The following is a 27,762-nucleotide window of genomic DNA, read 5'->3' on the forward strand; positions in this document are numbered from 1 at the left end:
GTGCCTGGCAAGTGCCTGTCACATGTTTACACATAAGCCCAAACTGATGGCACTGATAATGCTTGTTTTTGGTGTGTCAAATGTACCTGCAGGCATGCTCGCAAAAAGCATATTTTCTTTTCAGTGTCCAAATGATGATGTAAATGAGAGAAAGAAAGAAATTCAAGAAAGCGAAATGTTGTCTGGTCTTGTGACTTGGCCACACACAATGAAGTGGCATCCATCCCCCCCCCCTCCCCGAACCTCCCTCCAAGCAGTCACACCCTGCACCTCCCCAGTTTGGGCAGTAGGTGTGGGCCCCCCAAAGGGTGGGGACCCGGGGCACGTACCCCGTTTGTGCACCCATTAAAAAACCACCTGAACTCAGTATTTCGATGTGCGTGAGCCAAGCCCGTAGTGTTAAAGCTGACCCTTCCCTGTCTATTAAGAGCCAGTATAGGGACTGCCAGGCACAAATAATGCAAACGGATATTTTCAAACTAAGGATGCCTGGCTGCATGTTTTCTGACAGAGCGCTTATCTCTGCCATCTGTGTGCAACCTGCAGTAACACATTTGAATTTTAGCTGGGCTGAGATGGCTCCTCTTCCTTCAAAAGTTGATAACTGTTGGTAGCAGGCCATCAGCTTCCTCCGGGGAGGCACATCGAGTAGCTGCCGGGCCAACCCTGTCCCTTGCGGCCATCTGCTCCTAGGTAGCAGCATGGTAAGGTCCGGGACCTCGCAACGGCGAGCAATCTTCCGAATATTGTCGCAAGTCTGCCTACACCTGATGAATCCTGGTTGGTCGGCGTGGATGGATGTGGCATAATTTCCTCCAGGCAGGTTGCCAATATTTTAGTCTGTATCTTATCAACATTTTGTTCTTCTGAATAAAGGAAAATACTTACAAACATTGATCTAGGCTTATAGAATTCAATGAAATTGGTATGTTTTGAGGCATTTTTGAGGCAGGGACTTAACGTTCCTGATTGTGTAGGCTTTCACCCATTTAGAGAGACTTGTTTATTTGGCTTGATTTACTAAAAACTGCTGTTTTAGCTTCCATTTACAAATAAATGTCGTTCTTTTCTTTTCGTTACATCTTTACTCTCTGTGGCATGCTTCAATTGTGTTAGCTTTTCTTGCAGAGGGTTGCTTTATTTATTTAAAGTTGTCTCATCAATGTTGGGAGGAGAGACGAGTGTGTTTTATAAACTGTGTGCGAGTGTGTTCGTGTTCCCAGTAGGGATGGAAGTGCCATTCATTGCTCTAAATAGTTGCCTTATTTTTTATTTTTTTTAGCAAACCAGGATAATTTCCAAAATGTTGGAAGGCAATGATGAGTTCATCAGTGCGGCACCCAAGAAAACAGTCCGCTTTGGTGGTACGGTGGCACATGTATTGTTGAAATATAAGCAGGTGAGTTACACAAAATGTAATCTTGTTTCAAGGAAATGCATTGCTGTTCTGAATTACCTGAGAAACTTGTCTAAATTATGGATATTGCCTCCAGTTTGTTGAAATTGCTAGCCTAATTTGATTAGCCGATAGTTAGAGAAGAAGTTTTCCCCAACTACTAGAGGCAGTTGGAGTACACCGATAGAATAAACATTCGGAGGGATTACTTATATGTGCAGACTTGTCTTAAAAAGATACATAATTGCCTTGCAGTGATTGAAGTGTCAACACTAGGAATACATGCTGTGCACGTTTGTGTATGCACACGCATTGTCTGGGTCATGGATCCATTGAGGGGTCTGCGGCATGGCCTTTTGCTACTTTGTCCAGGGCACGCACCATACAGTCCTAAGACCTCATTACGTGTTCAGCTGTAACTGTGACGGTGATACCAGCGGGTTGCCGCCAGACCCATAAATATTTACCGGAGCTGATTTGCCGGTAACACCGGGGGGATTACAACCCCTGCGGTCCGGATAGTCAGGCGCTGGTAATTTGTAATTCCCCATTCCCATAGAGTCCTAAAGGACTCTATGGGAATGGGGAACATGGAAGCACCAGCACTGTTATTAACGGTGCCGGTGCTTTTGTGACGGTCTGCCTACCGTGGCCGCTGTGTCCGGCAGGTTCAGACCTGTCGGGCACAGCGGCCTCCGGCAGGCAGACTCGTAGTTTGCCAGTCCGGAAACAACAGTGCCGGTAAGCTTATCAACACTGTTGTTTCCGGACCGGTAAACCTAGAATGAGGCCCCTAGTGTCGACATTATAGTTTGTCGGTCTGAGTTTCAAAATTCCCCTCTTTCCTCCACTCGATGTTCTGCACATACAGTAATAATAATACAATTTTGACAAAGGACAATGCTCTTTCTCCTGGCCTAGGTAATCTTCACTAAGGACAATGCTAAGAACACATCATCTATAGATTCTGCTTACTAAACAGGACTTCCGGGACACATGGCAGTGTACGTATTGTCTCGTTAGGTCTACTTCTTTGTTGAAGAGTGTGTATCCGTGACTTATCCTTGGCCTCAAGCTCAGGGACTGTATCTCTACAGCCCTGAAATCTCTCCACTGGCTCCCGGTGGCTGCAAGGATCAAGTTCAAGACCCTTTACATTGTGCACAAGGCTTTCTGGGGCCGGGGCCTGCACTACATCCAACACTCTCTTCCAAAATACATTCCTTCTCGAGCCCTTCGCTCAACTACCTCCATCTCTCTGAGGGTCAGATGCTTCTCCAGGTAGAGAGTGGGGGGAGGGGAGGTTGATCTCTCTCCTCTGCAGGTGCCTCCCTCTGGAATGGCCTCCCTGCCCCTCCCTTTCTTGAGCTGAAGTTCTAGATGCAGCTCAAAACTTTCCTCTTCTCCTCTGCTTTCTCCCTCTCCCTCCCCTACTGATCTACCTGCTGACCTACCTGTGTGCTGTACCGACTGGTTGCTTGGCTACCCTTCGAGTCTCACTGGTTACCAGGCTCTTTCTTGAACAGTGACCTTTGCACTGCCTCTGGGCCTACCACACACCTAGGGGCTGTAACTGTAACCCTACAGTCCCTTGTTCTCCTTGCACTACCCAGAGCTGCGCTGCCCTGGCTGCACTTACTCTGAGCATTGCTGCCCTGTTTTCCCTCCCCTCTCCCTTGCACTCCCTCCCCCCCTTTCCCTTTGCACATCTCGTTTTCGCACTTGCATGATCTGAATGACATAAGGTCTATTAGTACCCGGCGAGGGCGCAATCAGAATGAAAGAGCCATTCTGATTGGCCCTCGCCGAGTCGTTACCTGGCCGGGAATCCATCCGTCGGGATTCCACGGCCTTTGTCCCCGGCGGGGGGCGTGGCAGCCCCTCAGCCAGTGAGGAGGCTCGAAGCAGGGCCATCCCCGCTCCCAGCCTCTCCAAGGCTGAGAGGCTACCTTCGCCCCTGCCGGGGACAGAGGTAAGGCTTTTTTTTTCCTTCCCTCGCTCCTCCCACCTCCCTGCCCTCCCCACCCCACTTACCTTCTATGCCTTGGTCCCCGGCGGGGGACAATGAAAGCTTTCCCTTTCCCCTCCCTTCCGCCCTCCCAACCCCACTTACCTTCTTTTTTTTCGGGAACAGACGTGCTGGAAACTCCGTTTTCCCTTTCCATGGCGGCCTTTTTCTTTGACGTCTTTTTTTTTCCCGAAACGCTGCAGCGTTTCGGGAACAAAATAAAGCTTTTAGTGCCCCGGTCACACAGGTTTTGCGGGCCGGGGTACTAGTAGCTATAACACCCCTTTAACAAAGCTTTTTCACTGATATATATGCAAATAGTGGAGAAATGTCGATTTTCTATACTGGGCAGTAGAGGTCTACATTCTATTGAATACACAAAAGGCATTTATTATGGTAGGCCTTCTTTATTTCATGCTGGCAAAAATGTGTTTTTAAAGTCTAGGGTACACTGGTTCCCAAGGAAGCTGGAGTGGAAATTACAAAAGTCACGTTACCTGAAACACCAATCCATATGTACTTGTCCCATAATTCATTTCAAACACGCTGAGATCTCATCTTCCGTTGATGTGACAAAATGCAGTCCAACTTGCATCAATACTTTAAAATTGAAAGCGCATCAACCTAGCAACTTTTATTTTAACTTGCACAGATACATCATCATAGTTCCCTTCTTACATTGTACACAATACTGTTACATTTCTTGGGTACACTTTATACACATAACTACGTTATTTCTGAACACGTTTCTTCTATGCCTTTGTCAGAAAGATATTGTCTGTATCTGCTCCATATATCGCTGGGTCGACTCTGAGTGGGTAATAGTTCAGTGCCTTCTTATTGTTAATAAATGCCAATATAAGTGTTCATTTTAAGATTGGGACCTTCTAATCACTACACCAATTGAAGATCAAACCTATGCGCCTTTTACGGTCAGATATACGTTTTGCTGCATAGGGCTATCTCTGCCAGTAATGGGGGGGGGGGTATTATACTCTCGTACTTGGCTGTAATAGACTTTAGACCTTCTAGTCCCATGTACAGAAAATGCACATTCAGTGTCAAGCCCAGAAGCACATTTCATACTGGTTGGAAGCACATCCAAAATGGGTTGCAATGATAGGGTATGCCATTAGAAGTCCTTTTGATCACAAAAGGAAAGTACAACATCGAAGAAAGCCAGAAGATAGTTACAGGGGCTCTCCGGTTTCATTTTCCTTTGTTCTGGATACGATCATCCTGGAGGCATAACCACCGCCACTAGTTCAACATTCTGATGTGGAAAAAAGGGAGGGGTGTAGATTTCAGTCACTATCAGGTTCTTGTCCGTCCCTGGATGGCACACTTCAGGGAAGGTAACCGGTGGGAGTTTCTTGGAAACAGTTGCTTCCGTAGAGAGGTGAAAGGCTAAACCCTGGAGACCAATTTGTCCTGATCAGATTCTGTCCTCTTGTATCTTTGTGTCACCTACATTGATGCAGATTTTATCACCGGATTGATCTTAATCTTGCATACTTGTGTTTCCGCAGTACGCGTTCATATGTCACTCTTAGGGAGAATTTTCATTTCTGTGCCAATTCCCTTTAACATTGTAGACCGCCAGCTCTTTTGCTGGACTCAGGACTTTTTAATTTTTACCCCTGAGTGAGTGGGACCTTTTTCTCACTCTCGCATGTGTTTTCCTGACTATGATTTTCCATGTTCTTTACTGTTTTATGGAGTCTGGAAAACTCCATAGGCATCTGCTTTTGCATTGTGACACAGAGCACCTTTTGTGCAGTGCCACTGAACAGTCCGTTGGACTTCTCTTAATGTTTGAATACATTTTCTTGGGCGAACTACTGTTCCCAAAAATAGTAAGATGACCCCTGTCTTATTTAACTTAACTTTATGGGTCCAGCACACACCACCCTATGTGGAGTGCCGGGGGTGGGGGGGTTAAATAATAACTCCTTTAACCCATTCCTCATGTAACATTTTGTTACACTAACTTACTTGAATGGCTGGTGGCAGTGCTTTCTTTTTTTACTGCCGAGTGACATGTATCTGCAGGCTGATGCCTCAGCTGCAGTGCTGCACCACAAGGTGACAATTTTCACAAAATGGCCCCTGTCTGTTTGCTTTAGGTTTGAGTGTTTTGCCTTTGGCGGGCTTCAGCCCTGAAACCCGTCCAGGCTCCATTGTGTCTAGAAAAGCAGGAAGTGAGGGAGGTCCCCGAAACATCCCTGTCCTTTGTCTCTAGGTGTGCCTGAGTGAAACCTGTTCCTATTGGCCGGCTGGCTGTCCTGGAGTACAGCCACCCTGCTGTGTGTTTGACTCCCTAGGGCTGTGAATGAATGGGAACTTGCATAAAAAGCAAGGTTTTTGGGACTAAGAGCAGAGTCGACAACTGGAGAACAGCATCCAAAGCAGAAGACAAGAAAAGACGACAGCGGCACCCTCCTGGACCGCAAAGTACCCAGAGAAGCCCTGCAGCTGTGCTGACCCTGTTTTTGAATTGGCAGGGAAGACCCGTAAAGGACCACTTCCTCCCTTAGGCTGGTGGGACAAACTAGCCTCGAGACAAACTCTATTTTGACGCATCCCCCGACTTGGTGTGACTTTCCAAGGCTGCAGAAGCCCAATACCCGTGGTACCTCGACCATCTGTGAGTGTATTATCTGCCGAAGTCTGAATTGGGCCAGATCTTCGTGGGCATCCAGAGGACCCCACAGAAGCAAGAAATCTGCATCCAGAGTCCCCTCACCAGAGTCCAGGACCAAGGTATCAAGGAAATCCTAACCAGAGCTTTTCGTTCCTAATCCACAAAGAGCCGCTGAATCGACGGAAATCCATTGCTTCCAAGACCCTCTCTCTCGAGTGCTGCTGCAGGAGTCCACCAGATTCCTCCCTTTCGTTACCACGACCAAGGACCAGGAACAAGGGTCTGCAGCATAGCATCCAGAAGGCATCCATCTGGAACAACTTCTTCATTTCAAAGGTACTGTGGGGTTTGGGGTATACTATTTTGTTGCCATTTGGGGTGCTTTCAAACTTTGGGAGTGCAATTTAACTCTACACTAATTTGACCTCCACGTACTTGCACTGGCCTTACAGCTTGTGCTTCCTAAAGGTGACTCCGCTTGAGTTGCTGTGATTTCTATTTTGAACAGTGACTATTTAAGAACAATTTACTAAGAAGAAGAGCAATAGAACTTTGACTTTGTCCATTGACTTTGGCTGTTCTGGCTCCCTAAAGGCCTCCTTCTGAACCTACTGGCTTTGGAAGTGCTTGTTCCCTTACAGTTTTCAAATGTTGAACACTTCAGTGCTGGGATAATAGACCACCTGCATCCCTTTGGGAGAATCTAACTGTTCTTATAACTTACCTGTCTGTTCTGATCTAGCCCTAACCTTTTCTTGCTTGAATAACTCAAAACTGCAAAGTATAGTGGTTTTTTGCCACTATATTGGTGGAGGCTTACGATGCCCTAGTACCACCACCATGTTTGGGTAGGTTAGGATGGGTTAGGTTTACTATTTAGTACCACTGATCTTTTCTGCGATTTTGTGCTTCTGTGTCATCTTGAATCTGCGAGGTGGTGACTCGGCGATGCAGCGATGTTATTGTGACTTTGCGACTCTATGAGTTGGCGACTTTGAGGATTCTTGTTGATGCATTAGGTAATGCTTTAATGAGATATTGATTTTAGTATTGCTTGGTTGTATAAACATCCGTGTGTTAACGTTTGTATCATGAGATTTTATATGTGTTATATGTGTTATGTATAATTTGTAAAGGTGCAAATTTAATTTTGCTACCAAAACAAATAAACAAATAAAAAAAAAAGGTGTTAGCAATATAAATATTATACTGACCTCAACTGACGTTTCCTCTGGGTGCTGGAACATGTGTGACATATGAATGAATTACTCGCCTGCTTTATTGTTCACTTTTTTAATTGAATCCTAACTTGGGATTAATGTTACAACTAATTGCTGCTTTTTAAAGAATGCTTTAAATAGCTTTGTGTATAAATGAATAATTTATTATAACTTTGAGTGTATAAGTGTTTACTTGGATACTTGTGTGTACTGATTTAATTGTACAGCTCTACAGCTTACATTACCCCTCTAGCCTGGCTGCTCAGTCACGCTACCAACATGTGTAGTACAGGCCTATATTAAAATGTGGGTTACCTAATACCAAGAGATAAGTCTTGTTGTCATGATCACCTCCAGGGTTCCCCATCTTAGATTCACGAGTCCAGGCCAGGCGGGGCTCTTAGTATAGATCAGCAGGTTTTAGGTGGGTGTTAGCTTGGCACACATGGCATTCTCACACTTCACAGCATTAGATTCTAATAGACTTCCATAGGGGATTCAATAGCATACCAATACTCCTAATATGCCCGCCCTGTGGGTCATGAGCAAGTTTCAGCAGGGATCTAGACATTGGACCTCGTGGGCTACTTAAGCCCCGCCTTGACAGTAACACGTGCTTCGCGTTTGCTCTGCTGGCAGCGTTGTAACGCTACCAGCGCTTCTGCTCACAGAACCTGCGAAAATCAAAGAAAATAATATTAACATGTCTACAAGCTCACAGAATTATCTATCGACCATAGAAAAGAATTATGACTGAAGTTTCCACTACTGCAGTCTTTCAGTAGCAGAATTTTCCTCTGTCACAGTTCCACCTTAGTCTTTCGTCTTCGTTCGCAGCCGCAGCAACGTTCCAAAGTAATCCTCCATTTTCCGAAGACCTGCAATACAAAAGGTACATTTGTTACAGAACAAACATTACAGAATTCAGAGTGAAGATAAGTCCTACGCACAAACTTACCTGAAGCTTCTTAGAGTTTTACCTCACAGTTGATATCCGTGCTTTACAGTAGGAGGTTGTAGTTTTCTCTGACAAGACGAACTTACGATGTGCAGCGTTTTTCTTCCTGGTTACACGCGCATATTTCCTCAGTCAAACGACTTGCCAGGTTATCCAGACTTTTCCATGTTGGTGCGCTTTCACCGATAGCAAGTGCTCAAACTCGCCTCAAGAAAAGATTTCATATCTTTTGCCTGGGAACTCCGAACTCTTCTGTTAAGGCTTTTATCTTCCGAGAATCTGCAAAAGAAAAAGAAGTAATAAAAGGTCAGCAAGAGAGATCTCTCCAACTTAAGATAAAACGTTCATAACTCAGAGTCATCAGTTTCTTCCTCCATAGTACAGTCTAGAGACTTATTTCCATTTTAAGACACTTGCCTTCAGAGTTTTTCCAGAGTCAACAGCATCATAGTCTTCAGAACCTCAACATCAACGCGCCCCTGTGTGATAGCAGGATAGAGAGCTCCCTAAGCACCAAACACAGGTGAGGAGTGTGGGTCTTATAAATTATAAATTAAGGGAGTTATTTTCTGGGAGGAAGACAGATGTAGATTCCAAATAGTTCATCACTGTTCTATCAATCACTGCATCCCTTTCTCTTGTTATTTCTTAATGTATAACAGGGAAAAACCCTTGAAGCATCAGTTAACAGATTAGCATGCCCTGGGGTAATTGCGCTCCTGTGGATTCCAGCCAGGTAAGCGTTACACAGTGGGATTGGTGTAGAGTGGATACAGTGACTATTGGTTGTACTTGTGCCCAAATAAACCATCCACAAGGCTAGCTCCACCAAACTGAAAAGTAATCTTGTAACTGAAAATAACCACAGGAATTGATAGTTTTAATGAACAGTTCCTTACTGTACTTTCAATGGAACAATTGAAAGATGTATGTAGGACAAGGGGATTGAGTTTAAAGGGTAGAAATAGGGAGTTGATTGAAAAATTGTTAAATCACCAAAACCCTGGGAGTAGGCCCATAACCCCTCCTCCAAATTCTGATATGGAAATTGATGAAACTGATAGTTTAGAGCTTAGCTCCAATCTGCCAAATTGGTCAGAAGGTAAGCAGGATCCTCAAGGAGTGTGCAACTCGCCTCTTCAGCCTGTCCCTGTAATTCAACAAGCTCCTACCATGAACCCTGTGGGTCACAATATAAGCCCGTAATATCTCTTACTTGAAATAATGTGACTGGAACTATAATTCAAAAAACTTGTAGTACAATCTGAAGACAAAGAGGGAAGGCTCAGAGAGAGGGAAATGCAGCACGAGTATGATATGAAAAAGATGTCCATTGATTCTGCTTCCCTCACAGGGTCGTCTCGGTCTACTAGTACTAAGAGACCTCGCTTACCTAAAGAGGCTGTAATTATGTATGATCCTAAACCTGATGTGTTGGATTGGTCGAGTACATTTGAATTCACTTATGGTTTGCAGAATATTTGTGGGAATGATTTAGTTGCATGGATCATGTCTAGGCTTCCCCCGAATGGTTGTGATCTATTATGGAATTGAGTGCTACAGATAGGAAAGATTATGAACTAGTCACACAGGCACTTGTTGCCAGATTTGGGAAGACTCCTTCTCAATACTTTAACAGGTTTAGAGACAATAAAAAAGAAAGATGGCACCCCTTGGGCTCCCTAGGTTTGTGAATGCCTGAAAAATTTAGATGGTTGGGTTAAGGGTTACAAAGTAAAACTCCTTTGAAGGAATGAGGAATTTGTTTTTACTAGAGAATATTTTTTTTACATTTTTTTTATTTATTTACTTGTGTATAATCAAATAGAAAACTGATTTTTACAAGGATTTGAAAATTGAAGTTCAAATTTGCGGATAATCTGTTCAGGCAGATGTCGAGGATGGCCAAATCATCATTTGTCTTCATAGCCTGGCTAAATATGCATTCCTTGGTTCGGAGTGGAATGCCGGACCCTGCAACAAACGAGGTCGAGAAGTGTTCATTAGAAAAGAAAGAGGGAAGACGATCCGACCTGCGAGTGTCCCCCGTAGCCTATGTGTCCAAAAACTGCCAGGAGTAGAAAGTTCCACAGAGGACATAGCGCAGGGAGTCCCCTTTGTGTAAAGGAGAGACAGCCACGAATTAATCTTTGCCAGTCAACTATGGCTTAAGGTTAATTAGCCACTAGTTGACGCTCGAGATTGTTGGCGTTTATTCGTATAAAGGCTATTTCCATTAATTTGGCTGTAGCAACTGCCCATCTGGCTTTTTCCCCCGAAATAAGGCGACACCACCATGTGTCTTCTTCTACCAGCACAGAGTTTACCCACAGGGGTGCCAAGATTGATGTGCGCTCCGAGTTTATCGAAGAACAATTTAACATATGTTGAACAGATTCTTTGCAGTCCGGCGCTTTGCACAGTCTACAAGTTGTTGTAGTAGCCTGGCTTCTTTTCTCCAGGATCTCTCTGGTATGCAACAGATTGAGTCTTGTTGTCAGGAAATGTTATGCAGTACGCCAAAGGTGTTTTTAGCTTATTATATGTTGATGGAAGGTGTCTCAAGAACTTGATCGCCACTGTTTGCTCGCCTGTTATTATCCAGTCTTGGTGCTTCCGCTTTTGGAACACTCTTTGAGGGTTGATAATCAAGTCCTCTGTTGTGCATGCAAGTTCTTCCAATTTATATTTTTGCTGAGCAATCCACTTCTGAATCACCTTAAATTTAGTTGTCACAAGTTCATTGCCTATGTTAAAGATCGGCAGGCCATCTTGTATCAGAGTCTTTCTATAGATGGACAATGCAGAGACACTGACGGTTGCTCCGAGCGACAGTAGCCCCAACTCTCTTCTCACTGCCGCCATTGGGATAGAGTTTGGTAGACCCAGAACCGTTTTCCAAATGTATCCCTCCAGTTTCTGCCAGATCGGATTCGGCATGGCGATTGTGGCATCCATACCATATGTTAGTGTAGGTACTTTATTGCCCTTGTAGTAGTTAATAGCTGGAATCGGCGAAAATTTACCAAACTTTCGGTCAATCAGCCTCAGTTGTGAGGTCAGATTTTTCACTTTGTCCCAAAGGTGTTGTTGCATTTTAGCCTCCTGTAGTGACCCATCGATGAAGACTCCAAGGTATTTAAAGTGAGGAACTACTTCAGTGCGCACTTTGTTAACAGACCAGACATTCGCTGTTTTCTGAGGCTGACAATTCTTTGCAAAGATCATGATTTTGGTCTTGGTGTTGTTTATACATAGGTTATTTGATTTCATATTTTTGCCAGATTATCCAGCTGTCGTTGGAGGCCCACAGGCATCTGGTCCAAAAGTATCATGTTCTCTGCATAGAGAATACGAGATACCTCAGTGTTGCCTATCTTCGGGGGAAAAGATCGGACAGTTGTTTCCGAGTCTTTAAAGTCTCCCAGGAAAGCCACAAACAGTGCTGGTGCCAGAGGGCAGCCTTGTTTAACTCCTCTTTCCGCTTGAATTTCTTTAGAGAGGGTGCCTTGCCTATTCAGACGCACAGCTAGGGTGGTCTCAGTGTGGAGTGCTATAATAGGATTTAAGATTTCTTTAGGCCATCTCCACTGTTTTAGCTTTTTCCATAGGAGCATTCTGTCGACTTTATCGAACGCCTGCGAAAGATCAATAAAAGCGGCGTAGACTGTCGGAGCTCCCAGTTTTATTTTTGCCTTTAGGATGCTGAGTATAAAAATATTCACTGCAGTACTGCCATCCTTTTTAAAGCCCAGCTGAAAATGGTCTGTGCAGGGGGCCGATTTCGCCCAGCATCGGAAATGTTGTAGGAGGAGGGTAGCAAAATGTTTGCCCATAATATCGAGAAGGGCTATTGGGTGGTAGTTTGCTGGATCTTCCCTACTGCCTTTCTTAAAAATCGGAATGACAGTAGCTTTCGTCCACGACGCAGGAATCTGTCTGCTTGCTCTGCAGTGTTCAAACAAGAAGCTGATGAAGTCTGTCCATTCAGTTATGTAGGTCTTTAAATCAGTATTGGTAAGGCCATCAGGGCCCGGAGCTCTGGATGTTTTAAGCTTTTGAAATGCCGCACCTATATCTGCTTTTGGGGAGAGATCGACCCAGGGAGCCTGATTAGATGTTATACAGGGGGCCCCATTAGTTGCGGGACTGGCAAAGAGATCTGTGAAGAATTTGACCCTGGCAGATTCCGTAACGGAGTTTATCATATTCGCCCCTGTATTGCCTCGAGAGATATTGATAAGAGCCCAGAAGTCCGCTGATTTTTTAGTCGAGAGGGTTCTCGGCATTGTTTCGGCATCATTTTGGTATAATGCTGCCCTTCGTAGTCTAATCCAAGATTTGTAGATTTTATGTTCTTTTGTCCACATTTCCCAGACCAATTCGGTATTTTCAGCTTTGGCTGAGCGTTTTAATTTTCTCAGTGCCTTTTTTTTATCAGCTATTTGTTTATCGTAGGAATGATTGAAAGTGATAGATTGAAGCTTTTCCTCTTTCTGTTTGGTCTTATACTTAATCAGGATAGGGATATAGTTCGGTCTTATCTCAGATGTTATCGAAGGTTCCCCTGCTGTGGCATATTGTTGTGTCATTGCTCTAACACTAGCTGCAGTCATACGAAGGCGGGTTTGTTGAGAGTTGGATTCCACTGTTGCTGGATAGAGTTTAGTTTCCTGAGAGATGGAGGGCCATGTCATGGATAACAGGTTATGATCACTCGCCTTTGTTTTGACCACCATAAAGCTGTCGATTTCTGAGCACATGGCCTTGGAAATAAAGATGTAATCAAGAGTGGCCGCCGATGATCCCCTTTCCCAGGTGGGTATTTGTACGTGCCAGTCGTTAATCCAGGCAGCATTGTGTACATTTCTTGATGACATCAGGTTCAACCAGGCTCATCCTCTCACTTCAGTTTGCTGCGCGGGGATGGATGGTACAGAGCAGTCATTTGGATGAGTACACTTAGAATTCAGATCCCAGCATATTATTATGAATGAAGTGTTTAGATCGACTACGATAGTGTCAATAGTTTCGGCCATAGTTTGACAGAAATCAGTAATCAACGTTCTTTGGGGATTCCAATACGTAGTGATCACTGCAGGGGGTGTCGATGTCCAAAGCCTGGTGATTTCTGAGAAGTGATTCCGTTGGATAAGGATCGCCAGAACCCCATAGGATCTGGTGATTGGCTTAACGATTTTCAAATTCTGACCTGTCCGAACAGCAATGAGTAGGCCTGCTGATGGCCGGCCCATCAATCCTTTGACCACCGGGGAGATCTCAATTTCAAAGCCGTCCATAGACGGTTTTCCAGAAGCCAAGTCTCTTGTAAACAGAGAATGTCAAATTGACCAAGATCTTCGCTCGTCGGGTCAGTTAAATGGGCATGGCCTCTGGTGTTCCAAGATGCTAACGTCAGGGCCTTGTGGTGGTAAGAATCATTGGCTTTGTTAGATGTTTGCTATCTGCTGCGTTTTGGATTTAGGGCTCCTTTTAGCCAGTTCCACGGGCCTCCCGAAGTTGAATCCTTCTTTGCGTCCAAAAAAACGTCAGAAGTTCTGTTCTTTGGGGACTCCTTCCTGCGATTTCTATAGCTTTCAAATCTTTTTAGTTGTGGAGAACGATCTCTAAGACTTAGTCTTCTTTGATAGCCACGGTCCTGTCAAATGTAGATTGGTCCGGGGTATATTTAGATCTTTCTTGGTGATCACGAGAAGTAAAAACCTCTGATGAGTCGGCTGAGCGTTTGCGAAGATGTTTCTCTGTTGGCACGCCCAGGTCGACCTTAAGATCTGCTCTGCGAGGGGTATGGCAGTCTGGTACCTGGAGATCTTTGTTCTTATCTGGTTGCTCCCCAAAGTGAGCCTTCAATTCTGTTCTTCGGGAGATGTAATGGTCTGCTGATCTGGGTTCTTGTTTCCTCTTATTGTTAAAGTGGACTTCTTGTTTCCCTTCATTTTGTGACGAACGTTCAGTTTTTATTTCGGATAGGAGAAAGCCAGCTAATTTTAAATCTTTTCCAGCCTCCCGACTTAGATCTTGTATTGCAGATGACTTAATGTGTAAATAGGCTTTGGCCTTGTTATCTCTGTGATAAGGCTCGATTAACTTGAAATCTTCAGTTTTCAGCTTTTTTAGTTCAGTTATAGAAGCTGCTATTTTCAACACTGTCCTGCGATTGAGGACCATATATTTCTCTTTACTGCTGGCCTGCTCTAATATAAATAGGCGAGTGGGTAAGGCTCTGTTATCAACAGCCTCTGTTTTATTTGTTGATCTGTGAGAAGATCGGCGGTGGGTAGTCGGAGTTTCATGGATTCGATGGTTTACAGACGCTGCCGGCCGTGTGTCTGGGGATGTTCTTGAGACTGTTACGGAAAGTTTGTCACGGCTTGAGCGCTTCAAAGAGGAGGCATACGATGGGTGGGATGGAGAAGGAAGGTGAGCTGAAGTCTTGTTGGTAGAGTTGGTGATCTTCTGACTTTCATTTTTTGGACCACTTTCTCCTGTTTGCAGAAATTGAGTATTGACAGCTGGGTCCTGTTTGAGGTGTTGGGACATGTTGGTTAGAATACTTGAGTCCAAAAATTCTGTCGCTGATCTGGGAGACTGAGTTAGGTCAATCGCCAAGCCTGTTCTCATTTTTGCTGGCTCAGGATTGGTGGAAGTTTTAATAGGCTGAGTCTCTAGAGTGTTCAAGTCCATTCCTGATTGTGTAAGCACTCGGGTCACTGTTTCTGTTTGCACCTTCTCCGCCAATATAAGGGCCTTTTTGTCTTGTCCCTGCCCTTGGCAATATTCAGTGGACTGAATAGGCATTGAGGTTATCTTTAGTTGTTTTTTGGTCATGGTTGCTGATGGTTTGGATTTGTTAAGAAATATCGGAGCGGTTTCCTCGTTCCTTGAAATCAAAGGTGTCTGTGTTGATTTTTGCTCCATTTGTAGAGCTGAAATGTCTTTTTGGCCTGTAGGAACCATCGCAGTTTCAGATTCGGCGTCAAATGTATCCCTTTTTCTTTGGCAGATGTCGTATTTCAAATCCATAGCAGTTATAAAACCTTCCAAGAAGGTTAATTTCGACTGGATAATTGCTAGGGTTGCTGTGTTGTCTCTAGAGGCATTGCCTATAGTTTCATATAGTTTACAGAAGGGGGCCATCGCAATTGTGATGGCTGACATGATCGTGGTCATTTCTCTCCTATTGGTCGGTGATTCTTTCTGCGTCATAGGCGGGAGTTCACTAACCCTTCCATTTTTCGAAGGTGTATCTCTGCAGTCTGTGGAATGAGAGTTCGCAACTGAATGCCGACGCCTAACTGAGGAAAGGGTGGCCTCTGGTGGAATGATTGATCTTGGTGAAGAATTCCACGGACCTGTGTCATAGCGACCTTGGGGCCACAGGTCTATTGAGTGAGGTTGCGAGCTTGGCAAAGGCAAATGGGCTTTGGTCCAAGGTTGTGGACTCATTGAATTTGAGATGGATAGACTTTTGGCCGAAGTAGGTAGAGTATGTCCAACATTCCATGTTGCTGCGTCTGGGAACCTGTTGGTGGCATTTGAATGGTATTATCCAGGATCCTCAATACTGGATGCGTGGCTTTTCCTACCTGGAGGTCTGGTGGTAGGGTCTGTTTCATGATGTCTGGTCTCCGTAGTTCAGACTGAATTGTATTATCCAGGATCCTCAGTTCTGGTTGCGTGGCTTTTTCTATCTGGAGATCTGGTGGTAGGGTGTGTTTTGTGATGTCTGGTCTCCGCAGTTCAGATTGGGTGGAAGCCGATGCCTCAATGATGTTTCCACAGCTGTCTGGGGGGCAAGCGCCTTCTCTCAGAGCCACACCAAGGTGGGCCTCTTGTGTTGATAGAGTTTTTCTGCATTTAGACAGTGGGGAGGTCTCTTCCAGGGCTTCAAGAATTTCCGCATCCCAGGGTCCGGAATCATTCACAAGTTTCCGTTTCCCTTGTGTCTTAAAAAAAGTTCCAAAGGGCATTTGAAAGCAAAGGGGTTGGTAGTGTGGACTTTCCAATACCCCGCTTTTTGCTTGTTGATCTTGAGGCCATGTTTTTAGTCAGTCTACTGCCTTTTCGGTTGTTTTCATCCTCCTTTTTTTTGTGTAATAACTTTGTCGCTGATTCCTTGCACTGAGGGAGTTTTGGATTTCGGTTTGACTCTTTTTTTTGCACTGTATTCTTTTCTTATTTATTTGAAGGTTGGATTTGGGATTGCTAATATCCGGTCATTGGATTGTTGGCCAGAATCAGAGTCAGAATTAGGTGTAGAAGGAACACTTTGATTCGGGTGTCCCAGCAGTGGGGTTAAGCCCAAGTTCACTTCATGTCCTGGAACTAAAGTCTGCCTTGGTGTATCAGCCAAAGACTGCGGAATTGCTGAGGCAGCAGCGTCACTGGGACTGCGGCCTCAAGCAGCAGTGAGTAATAGTTTATTTGACTGTTCATTTTTTCCCAGTACGTTATTTATTTATTTATGTATTATATGAAAGGATCCTCATTAGGCACTGGGTGCACGAATGTCATTGTGGTCAGCTTTGGCGGAAATCCATCCTGCAAGACAGGCTCGGTGGGGCAGTAGGTAGGCTGGTCCAGGGTCCGGTCCTCCTTGAAAGCTTGAACCAGTGAGTCAGTTTCCTTCGAAGTTTCCTTCGCCGTCATTGGGCCAGTGGAAATCGGCCCATCCTGTGTCTCCAGACTCCGAGAAGTAGACGGGTCCTGTTGTAGCGCAGGCTCGTTTCCAGTCGCTTGCACTGCCGCCCTCAGACCCACCGCGAGGGACCCTCCGGTCCACTCGCAGTTCGGGCCGCTCGCCGAAGCGGCAATGGGGTGGATGGTGCCGGCAGATGGATCGAGCAGCGCTTGGTCTGCTGTTCCCAGGGGACCTCCCTCCGCTCCCGGGAAGGTGATCAATGGTAACGGCAACGCGGGCGCCTGCAGCGAAAGCGGGAAGCTGCTGCTGCGGCTATGGCGTTAAGACGCTGGTGTGGGGGAGAACGGGAGGGCCAGCGAAACAGCAAGATCAGATGGACTCCCTACCATTGATGTAGAGGTAGGAATATTCACAGTGAGAGAATGTGTCAGCGTCATAGTTTTTTTTTTTAACATGACTCCTTAAACAGCGTTGGTCCGGGTCTTCCTCCATATTCTACGTGTTGTAGGAGAACAGGGGCAGCTTTATGTGAAATATATTCAAATGTCAAATACACAGTTCGAACGCTCGAATGCTCAAGAGAGAGCGGTCAGTATTGTTATTGTCGTCTACCTTGATTTCAGATGACGGCTGGACTGAATGCACTGGATGACGAGCGGGGGCCCCCCCACCTCCTGCTGCGGACTGATGCAGACTGATACTCTGCTCGATACTCTGTGCTCACGGGAGGTTTTTAAAGGCAGTAGGTCTTGTTTTTCTTAAAGCCACAGTTCAGAAATGCACAATCCACACGAATATCCACACGAAGAGGAAAGCAGAGGGAAGCAGAGCGCATCGGATCTGGCAGCCGGTCCTCTCACTGATGCAGACTTATACTCTGCTCTCCTGAGCTGAGACACCACCTGGCTGAATCTAAGGAAATTGATCCCAAGAGACTAGCTCAAGCTTCTGACGTATGGGTAGCCAACAGGGCCACACATAAGGGTTCTTGGGCAACTCAGAAAAAGGATGAAGAGAAAACCACAAGAAATATCATAAAGAAAATTATTTAACTCCACCACCTAAAGAGGGCCTCAAAAACCATAAGGGTACATTTCATGGGAAACCTTATAGGGCTAGTGAAACCTCTGGGGCCAAACCAGAGAGAGAATACTAGAGATCGCCATTCCAGAAAAGCTTTGGTAAATGTGTGGTTTGTGGGTCTAGTGACCATGTGAAAGGGGATCCCAGATGTAAGGGTAAACCTTCAGTGGTCCTCACTGTCTCCTTAGCCTTCACTCCAGAGGAGGAGGCTCCAATGACAGGTGCTCACTTTCACTTACTAGCTGATGACCCCATTGGATTTTAAACTAGTGTTTCTTTAGAGTCCTTGGGTCTGTGGGAAAACAGGATATAGATGTTTATAACACAATACCTGACAACACAAAAGAATATTATAGGGATAGTGTACTTGTAGATGGCCAAGGGACGCCTGCTATGAGAGACACTGGGGCCAGTCTTACAGTGGTTGATGAAAGCTTCTTCAAACCTGAGGATGTAGCTAAGGCACCCAAAGGTCCCACTAAACGTGCCTGAGGCCCTATCCAAATGGTTCCTATTTTGCCAGCCCTCATCCAGTGTAATAACATGACTGTACAAATTCCTGTTAATGTGCAATCTGAAGTACCTGTGAGAGTTCTGTCGGGTAATGACTTGAAAACTTGAAAAAGTAGTCTCCAGTACCCCCAGGCCTCCCAGCAAAAAGAAGCAGGAGCTGACAAGATTGGCCAGATAGGCAACCTTGAGAGACTGTCAGTTTGAGTTAAGGGAGAAATCCAGCCCCTCAAACCAGCAGCCAGGTCAACCTTCCACTTCTAGACAGAAGAAAGAGACCAGAGTCTGTTGGAAGAAAAAGGGTCTCAAACCCAAACCTTGCCGGAAGACCAGGACTTCGCCTAGAGGACAGTCCCAGGTCACCCCAGTGACTGCATCCCAGCTGAGGCTAAGTGGATGGACGAACCAACTCCTGACAACCCAGCTACTGGTGAAACAGAACAGGAGGAGATCCTTCCCTGCTTGGAGAATCTGGATCCTAGAGACTATTCTGAGCTTCAGTCATTGCTTGCAGAAGGTGGACCCTCCAGGGCAGATTTCAGCAGAGGACCAAGAGAGTGTTCCTCTCTACAAGGTCTGAGACAACAGACAGCTTCTCAACTGGAAGGGCAAGAGCCAGGGAAGCTTAGACTCTACTGGGAGGATGAACTCCTCTACAAGGAGCCTAAAGAATCTACCTCAGGGGACTTCAGGCCACTGGTAGTACCCCAGGAGGCGAGATCTAAGCTACTACAACTAGCACATGAGATCCCTCTGGTGAGCTCCAGACCAAAGAGAGGCTTTCTCTTTACCTTTACTTTTGCCGCACTTTTCCCTACTTAAGGAGCCCTCCAGCCTCTTTTCCTTTGTAGATGAGGAGCAGGTGCAAGGGGATCTAGGTCACCTGGCCTAAGCCCCGCCCACCTGGTGCCTTCCTGGTTGCCGCTCTTTTGCACCTCTTTGCAAGCTCCACCCACCTGGTGCCTTCCTGCTTGCTGCTCTTTTCCCTTCTTAAGGAGCCCTCCAGCCTCTTTTCCTTTGCAGATGGGGAGCAGATGCAAATGGATCTAGGTCACCTTGCCTAAGCCCCGCCCAGCTGGTGCCTTCCTGGGTTCCACTCTTTTTCACCACTTAGCATGCCCCGCCCACCCTGTGCCTTCCTGCTTGCCGCTCTTTTCCCTACTTAAGGTGCCCTCCGGCATCTTTCCTTTGCAGATAGGGTGCAGGTCTAATTGGATCTAAGTCTCCTGGACTAAGCAACACCCACCTTCTTAGCCCTGCCTGATCTTAACTCTTAGATCAAGGGCTTCTCTCGCCCGGGCGTCTGAAGCAAAGGGCAAACAAAGAAAAGGGCAATTCCTGTTCGTACCAGGAGGATCCAGGGCCCGACCCCCCGCTCAGACAGCAGGTAAGCATGCACCAACAGTTTACTCCCTCTGTCCCCACAGTCCATCCTAACCTCCACTGGACCCCTTTATTGTTCCCTTGTGCCCCCCCCTTCTCGCACACAGGTGTTGCCTGTTTTGCTTGATTCTTCTACCCTGCTCTCTCTTGCCCCCTCCAGCCTACTTCTGCAGGAGTCTGTCCAGATACATTCTGGTTTCACCATCACTGTTTTGTGGCCAATGCTGGATATGACTTTTATGGACTTCATTGATTCACGGTGCATCACCCTTTCTCAACTCTCATGCCGGACTTCCTTTGCATTTTGTACTCACGGTGGCCCTGAATCATGCTGTTCCCATTTTCATCTTGTATACTGGCTTGCAACATTGTGTTACTACTGACTTCTGCAATTGTTCTCACTCTCCCATCTTGCTTCTCCACTCTTTTTCACTTCTTACTCCCTGTTCTCTCCTCCTCTCCCTTTCTCCCTTTTCCTATCTCCTCCCGTCCTCCCCTTACTTTCTTCTATGCACGTACTCTATCAGAATTGTCCCTGGGCGTAGTATGATAGTAACCTCGTCTGTCTCCTCCCCGTTCCCTTACTCTTGTTTTTTTGTGTGTTTTTTTTCCTCCCCCACGCCCCAGCACTATCTGAAATGTACAATAGTCGCTTGTTTTGTTCCTCCCCTCCTTTCTGCACCCCTCTCCCTCACCTTTTGTTTTTCTCTGGCTCTACCAGAAATGTCGTCAGGCCTAGTACGGTAGTAGCCTGTCTGTTTTCATTTCCTTCCCACTCGTCCCCTCCCTTCCTTATATATGTCTTAGCTCTTGCACTATCGGAATTGTCATCAGGCCGAGTACGATTGTTAATTTCACATCCTCACTGTTCATGGCCTGCAAGAATGTCATTGTATTTCCCCTTGTTCCCTCCCTTGCCTTGAAGCGCTTTGAAACACATTGTGTATAGGCGCTATATAAATAAACTATCATATCTCATAAAATGGGTGCAGATGTTGACAAACATTGTAGAAGCTGCCACACATGCCAGACCTCTGGCAAAAGTAGATCCAAGAATGTGGCACCTTTTAGTGCCCCTCCCAGTGGTAGGAGTTCCTTTTGAGAGGGTGGGGAGTAACATTGTTGGTCCACTAGACCCTCCTATTTCCTAAGGCAATTGATGAATATTGGTTGTGGTAGCCCATGCTACCAGGTAGCCTGAGGCTATACTTATGAGGACTGTTACTGCCCAAGCAGTGGCTAAGGCTCTCCTTGGTATTTTTAACAGGTTTGGGTTTCCTAAGGAAGTTATCTCTGACAGGGGATCTGATTTTATGTCCCACTACATGCACACCATGTGGAATAATTGTGGAGTAACCTACACGTTCTCAGCTGTCTACCACCCTCAAAGCAGGGTTGGTAGAGGGGTGTAACAGAAAAATGAAGAGCATGATAGGTGCCCTAAAAGAAACCCTGAGAAAAAAGTGGCACCGTCTACTGTCAAGCCTTTTATTTGCTTACAGATAGGTGCCTCAAGCTGGAGTGGGCTTCAATCCCTTTTGAGCTCCACTATGGTCATCCAGTGAGAGGTCTTTTGGCCCAGAGGGTTTGGAGAGTCCTCCATCCATGAAACCAGTCAGAGTCCCTGACTATGTATCAGCCTCAGGAGGAGGATGGTACTTTTGGTGACAGAAGCAACAGAAAACCTGAAAGCTGGTCAGGCTCTTGTCAAACATTGGCATGACCAGAAGGCCAACATGGTGGAGTTTTTTCCAGACCAGTTAGTATTGGTTATGGTTTCTACAAGGCAGGGGGCCTTACAGGACAAATGGATAGGACCCTTCAAGGTTGTAGGCAAACGTGGAGAGGTAAATTATTTAGTGCGCTTGGGAAACCCCAAGGAGTCTCCTAGGGTCTTTCACACTAACCGTCTGAAGGCCTATGTCTCTACACCAGAACTGTGAGCTTTGCGTCTAGCTTCTGATCAGGAGTAGGAGGAGAGTGAGCCTATCTCTGATCTCCTCAGGGGACACCCTTCAGATGAGACAATTGAAGGAGTAAAACTCCCTTCAGATCTGACTCTGCAGCAACAGGAGGAGTGCAGTGCTCTGTTGAGTCAGTTTGCCTTCTTGTTTTCTCTGACACCAGGATTGACCCTTTGGGGCCAGCATGATGTCCTCACTGGAGACAGACTCCCTGTCAAAAGCAGGGGCTACAGAATGTCTGATCACGTCAGATCTTGTATGAAGGCGGAAGTCAAAAAGATGCTTGACCTCAGGGTGATAGAGCCATCTACAAGTCCATGGGCTAGTCTAGTTGCGCTAGTGCCAAAGGCAGGAACCAAGGAATTGAGATTCTGTGTGGACTATAGAGTTATAAACATAACCTATGTGCCTATCCTTGTAATTTTATTGTCACTGCTTACATTGTTTGCCCTCCCTACTATGCTTGTATATACTCCCCATTGCCAATGTGTACCTTATACCTGCAACCAAACTTCGCATTTTCCTGTATCTGTTGCGCCCTGATACCTTTGGGTATAACTGCACATTATAAAAAATAAAACAAACAAACAAACATAAATGCAGTCACATTGCTGCATAGCAAAGGATGGCTAACTGGGTTCTGAATGGGTTAGAGGACTTCTGCATTGCATACTTGGATGACATTGCAGTGTTCAGCCCCACTTGGGAAGACCATCTTTATCACCTGGGATATGTATTGCAGGCTCCTGAACAGGTCCATCTGACCATAAAGACAAGTACATGTCAAATTGGTCGGAGCAAAGTCGTCTACATTGGGCATGAGTTAGGAGGTGGTGGGATTAAGCCCTTGCCTAGTAAAGTACAAGCTGTACAGGACTGGGCCACCCCTACTACTCAAACCCAAGTGAGAGCCTTCCTAGGTCTCACTGGGTACTACAGAAACCTCATTGAGAACTATGGGACCATAGCTTCTTCCCTGAATGTCATCTCCTCTCCACAATTTCCTAAGAAGGTCAGACAGAATGAGAAGTGTGCCAAGGCATTCATAGGGATGAAACAGGCCTTCTGCAAAGCTCCAGTCTTAAGAGCTTGTGACTACAAACAGTCCTTTATAGTACAAACAGATGCTTTTAATACAGGGATATGTGCAGTTCTAAGTCAACTGGATGAGCAAGGCAGAGAATACCCTATTTGCTTCATCAGTAGGAAACTGAAGGACCATTAAACAACTATAGAGCGCGAGTGTTTTGCCATTAGGCGATACTTGTATGGTTCTACTTTCCTCTTTCAAACAGACCACCAACCCTTGAGATGGTTAATGCAAATGAAGGGGGGGAAATCCTACATTACTTAGATGGTCTATCAGCCTCCAAGGGTTTGATTTTACCATTGAGCATAGGTCAGGATGCAATCACCAAAATGCTGATGTTCTCTCCAGAAAGTATGAACGACTGGAACAAAAGATTCATCCAGGAGTGGATTAAATCCTCCTGTCCCTTACTCTGGGGGAGGACGAGTGTTGAGTGCAATTGTCTTTTATGTGCCAATTCCCTTTAACCTTAGAGATCTCCAGCTCTTTTGCTGGACTCAGGCTTTTTAATTTGTACTCCTGAGTGAGTGGGACCTTTTTCTGAAACACTCATGTGTTTTCCTGACTATGATTTTCCATGTCCCTTACTGTTTTATGGAGTCTGGTAAACTCCATAGGCATCTGCTTTTGCATTGTGACACACAGCACCTTTTGTGCAGTGCCACTGAGCAGTCCCTTGGACTTCTTAATGTTTTAATACATTTTCTCGGGCGAACTACTGTTCCCAAGAATAGTAAGAGGACCCCTGTTTTGCTTACCTTTACTTTATGGGTCCAGCACACACCACCCTGTGGAGTGCTGGGGGGTTACAAAGTTACTCCTTTAACCCATTCCTCATGTTATATTTTGATACACTACACTAACTTACTTGAATGGCTGGTTGCAGTGGTTTCTTTTTGTACTGCCTAGTGACATGTATCTGCAGGCTGATAACCTCAGCAGCAGTGCTGCACCAAAAAGTGACAATTTTCACAAAATGGCCTGTCTTCTTTTCTCGACACTTCTTGTTAGTAGGTTTCTTCTGGGCTTTTAGTCTGTTTGAGTGCTTTGTGTGTTTTGCCTTTGGTGGGCTTCCGCCCCCCAGGCTCCAGTGTGTCTGGAAAGACAGGAAGTGAGGGAGGGTCCCAAAACTCCCCTGTCCTTTGTCTCTAGGTGTGCCTAAGTGAAACCAGTTCCTGTTGGCCGGCTGGCTGTCCTGGAGGACATGAAATATATAAGTGGGCAAGGGACCCTCTTATTTATATAGGGGGCCTGACTCTGGAGGGTAAGGGGGGGGAATATCAATATACAGTATAGAGTCAACAGCTACCCATTTCATAGACGCACGAGAGGTGCACCAAATCTACAGTAACGCTAGATTGTCACATGCTAGCACAGAGATCACAGGAAGGGGATATAGCATAAAACAAAGTTTAATTGTTAACTAGAAAAACACATTTATTTAAGGCAAAGGCCCATGTAACAAACAGGGTATAGGATACCAAATGGAACCAAAGAAAACATTTCTGGATAAATGACAAAGGAGTGCAATTTCATGTACTGCTGTGCAACTAGCGGTACATAATTGTACATCAGTACATGAAATTGCACTCCTTTGTCATTTAACCTGGAGGACAGCTACCCTGCTGTGGATTGACAGCCTAGGGCTGTGAATGAATGGGAACTTGCAAATAAGTGAGGTTTTTGGGCTAAGAGCAGAGTCGACCACTAGAGGACAACATCTGAATCAGAAGACGAGAGAAAGACGCTAGCAGCACCCTCCTGGACCGCAAAGTGCCCAGTGAAGCCCTGCAGCTGTGCTGACCCAATTTTTGATTCGACAGTGAAGACCGATAAAGGACGACTTCCTCCCTTAGGCTGGTGGGACCAACTAGCCTCGAGACAAACTCCTATTTGGCGCAACCCCATATTTGCTGCAACTTTCCAAGGCTGCAGAACCCCAATACCTGGGGTACATCGACCATCTGTGAGTGCATTGTCTTCCGAACTCCGAATCTGGCCAGATCTTCATGGGCATCCAGAGGACCCTACAGAAGCAAGAAATCCGCATCCAGAGTCCCCTCACCAGAGTCCAGGACTGAGGGATTCAAGGAAATCCTAACCAGAGCTTTTTGTTTTTCTTTGGGCCTGAGAAGAAGGAGCCAAAACCACAAAGAGCCGCTGAATCAACGGAAATCCATTGCTGCCGAGACCCTCTCTCGAGTGCTGCTGCAGGAGCCCGCTAGACGTTCTCCCTTTCGTCACCACGACCAAGGACCAGAACAAGGGTCTACAGCATTGCATTCAGAAGGCATCCAGCTGGAACAAATTCTTCATTTCAAAGGTACTGTGGGGCTTGGGGTATACTATCCTTTTGCCATTCGAGGTGCTTCCAACCTTTGGGAGTGCAATTTAACCCTACACTAAGTTGACCTCAACATGCACTGGCCTTACAGCTTGTGCTTCCTTAAGGTGACTCCTCTTGAGTTGCTTTGATTTCTATTTTGAACACTGACTATTTAAGAACAATTGTCTAGGAAGAAAAGCATCCGAACTTTGACTTTGTCCATTGACTTTGCCTGTACTGGCTCCCTAAAAGCCCGCCTTCTGAATATTTTGGCTTTGGCAGTGCTTGTTCCCTTACAGGTTTTAAATGTTGAACACTTTAATGCTGGGATAATTGACTGCCTACATCCCTTTGGGGGAATAGAACTGTTCTTATAACTTACCAGTCTGCTGTTCTGATCTAACCCTAACTTTTCCTTTCTTGAATAACTCAATACTGCAAAGATGTTACCAATATAAATGTTATACTGACCTCAACTAACATCACCTCTTGGTGCTGGAACATGTGTAATATATGATTGAATTACTCACCTGCTTTATTGTTCACTTTTTGAATAGAATCCTAACTTCAGATTAATGTTACACCTAATTGCTGCTTTAACTATCTTTGTGTATAAATAAATGATTGTATTATACCTGTATGTGTGTAAGTATTTACTTGGATACTTGTGTTTACTGATTTCATTGTACAGCTCTACAGCTCATATTACCCCTCTTAAGATAAGCCTGGCTGCTCAGCCACACTACCAACATGTGTAGTACAGGCCTATATTAAAAGGTGTGTTACCTAATACCAAGAGATAAGTCTTGTGTGGTCCCACACCAGTTGGACTGCACTAATTCGCACCTAACAGTCACAGGTAGCCTAAAGAACATGCCAACTCTCGTATGGCTCAAGGGTCTTTATTCAAAATGTTGGCAGGGTGCTTAAAGCCGCCTCTCACTCTCTCATTTAGAAGAATCTGTTTCTTAACTGAGAGGTCCTTCCTGCCCGGGTTAGTATCTAGAGCTTATTAACCCCTTGTGTAGAAGTTCTGAATTTGTTTTTTTAATTTATAAATGAGGGTCTACAGTTAATTGCCTTATCTGTCTAATCTCCCTCTGGGGCTTCCTAGACCCCACTCTGTCTTCTTCCTTGCCTGCCCTGATGTTCCTCTTCCTATTTCTCACTGCTAATGTATTCTCCTCCCTCAACTCTCCTCCTTCTAACACCACCCCACGTTCTTTCCCGTCTGACAAGGTATTTACCCTGAACTTGGCAAAAGAGGATGGGAACTCCTCTTACCCTGGGGTGGGAGGCTTACCAGGGAGGAATTAAGAGCCAGATTTACCCCACAGGGGGACAGTTGCAGTTGGGAGGGGCCATCTCCTGCCCCCTTAGCAAGTGCCAGTCTATACGTGTGCATCACACCATGCCTCTGAACAAGTGCTGGCCAACTTTTCTCTTTCAGAGAAACCGACATTGGGGAAGGCCTCCTGCCAGACAGTAACCCATCAGTGCCCCACACAAACCCATATCAAAATCCCACTGAGAAGAGAGTGCCTGCAGGGAGAGAGCTGGAGGCCCTGATCAACTGCCATGAGCCCTACACGAGTAACATTCAAACATAGCAGTGCCAAATAAGCAACTGAGTTAGGGGCCAGACTACCTACGCAGTGGTTCACGAAGCTGCACACTGTATGCCAGCATCAGCTGGCACTGAGATCAGTGCAGCCACCTTAGACAACCAGGGACAGACCACCAAGGACTGGACTTGCCTTAGGGCTACCAGGCCAGACCCCCTTAACATTAACTTTGATGCTGTAGAACACAAACCACCATTATTCTGCAGCAGCCCCACTCGAGAAAGGGGGCAGGGCTTAAAGCACTAGTGAAAGATTTGTTGTTTGTAACACCCCAAGGACAGGCACGTCTGGTCCAGATTGGCAAGGACCAGCAGACCAACCAGAGGGTAGGGAGAGGATTAGAAGAGATCCCAGGAAGCAGGAAGTTGTGGGTTTTTCGGGTGAGGTCAGAGGGGCAGGAGGTGGCAGACCAAGAGACTTGCAGGAGGAAGGACAGGGGTGTGGAGGCGAATTTTGGAGCAGGTGAGTTACTGGTTAGTGAGTGCAAGTGGTATTGCATCGTAAGCGTGCGTGAAAGACTGGCGATTGTGTTAGGTAGAATTCTCATTTCTGTGCTAATTCCCTTAAACCTTAGAGACCCCCAGCTCTTTTGCTGGACTTTAGGACTTTTAATTCTAACCCTGGAGTGAGTGAGCCCTTTTTCTCACACACTCTCATGTATTTTGATCTGATTTGGATTATGTGTTTCCTTTGTTTTTGGAGTCAAACTCCATAGACATCTACTTTTTGTATGGTGACTCACTGCACCTTCACTGCAGTGTCACAGAGAAATCCTTTCGATTTCTTAAGTACCCTTTCTTGGGTTAACTACAGATCCCAAGAATAGTAAAGTGAAATTGACTTTACTTACCTTTTCTCTTTGTAGGTCCAGCACACCCAATCTTATGTGGAGT

General features: G+C 45.7%; 1 protein-coding gene across 3 annotated transcripts in view; it reads left to right on the plus strand.

The window, feature by feature from the left end:
* The window catches only part of RRN3 (RRN3 homolog, RNA polymerase I transcription factor), a 1,004,740-nt gene that overhangs the window by 73,128 nt on the left and 903,850 nt on the right, over nt 1-27,762 (plus strand). For all 3 annotated transcript variants that reach the window (XM_069645599.1, XM_069645600.1, XM_069645598.1), the window contains exon 2: nt 1,283-1,399. In XM_069645599.1, the coding sequence (XP_069501700.1) occupies nt 1,283-1,399 (117 nt within the window). The remainder of the gene's footprint in view (nt 1-1,282; nt 1,400-27,762) is intronic.

Source organism: Ambystoma mexicanum, chromosome 2p (assembly GCF_040938575.1).
Source record: "Ambystoma mexicanum isolate Mex_15411 chromosome 2p, UKY_AmexF1_1, whole genome shotgun sequence".
Lineage (NCBI taxonomy): Eukaryota > Metazoa > Chordata > Amphibia > Caudata > Ambystomatidae > Ambystoma > Ambystoma mexicanum.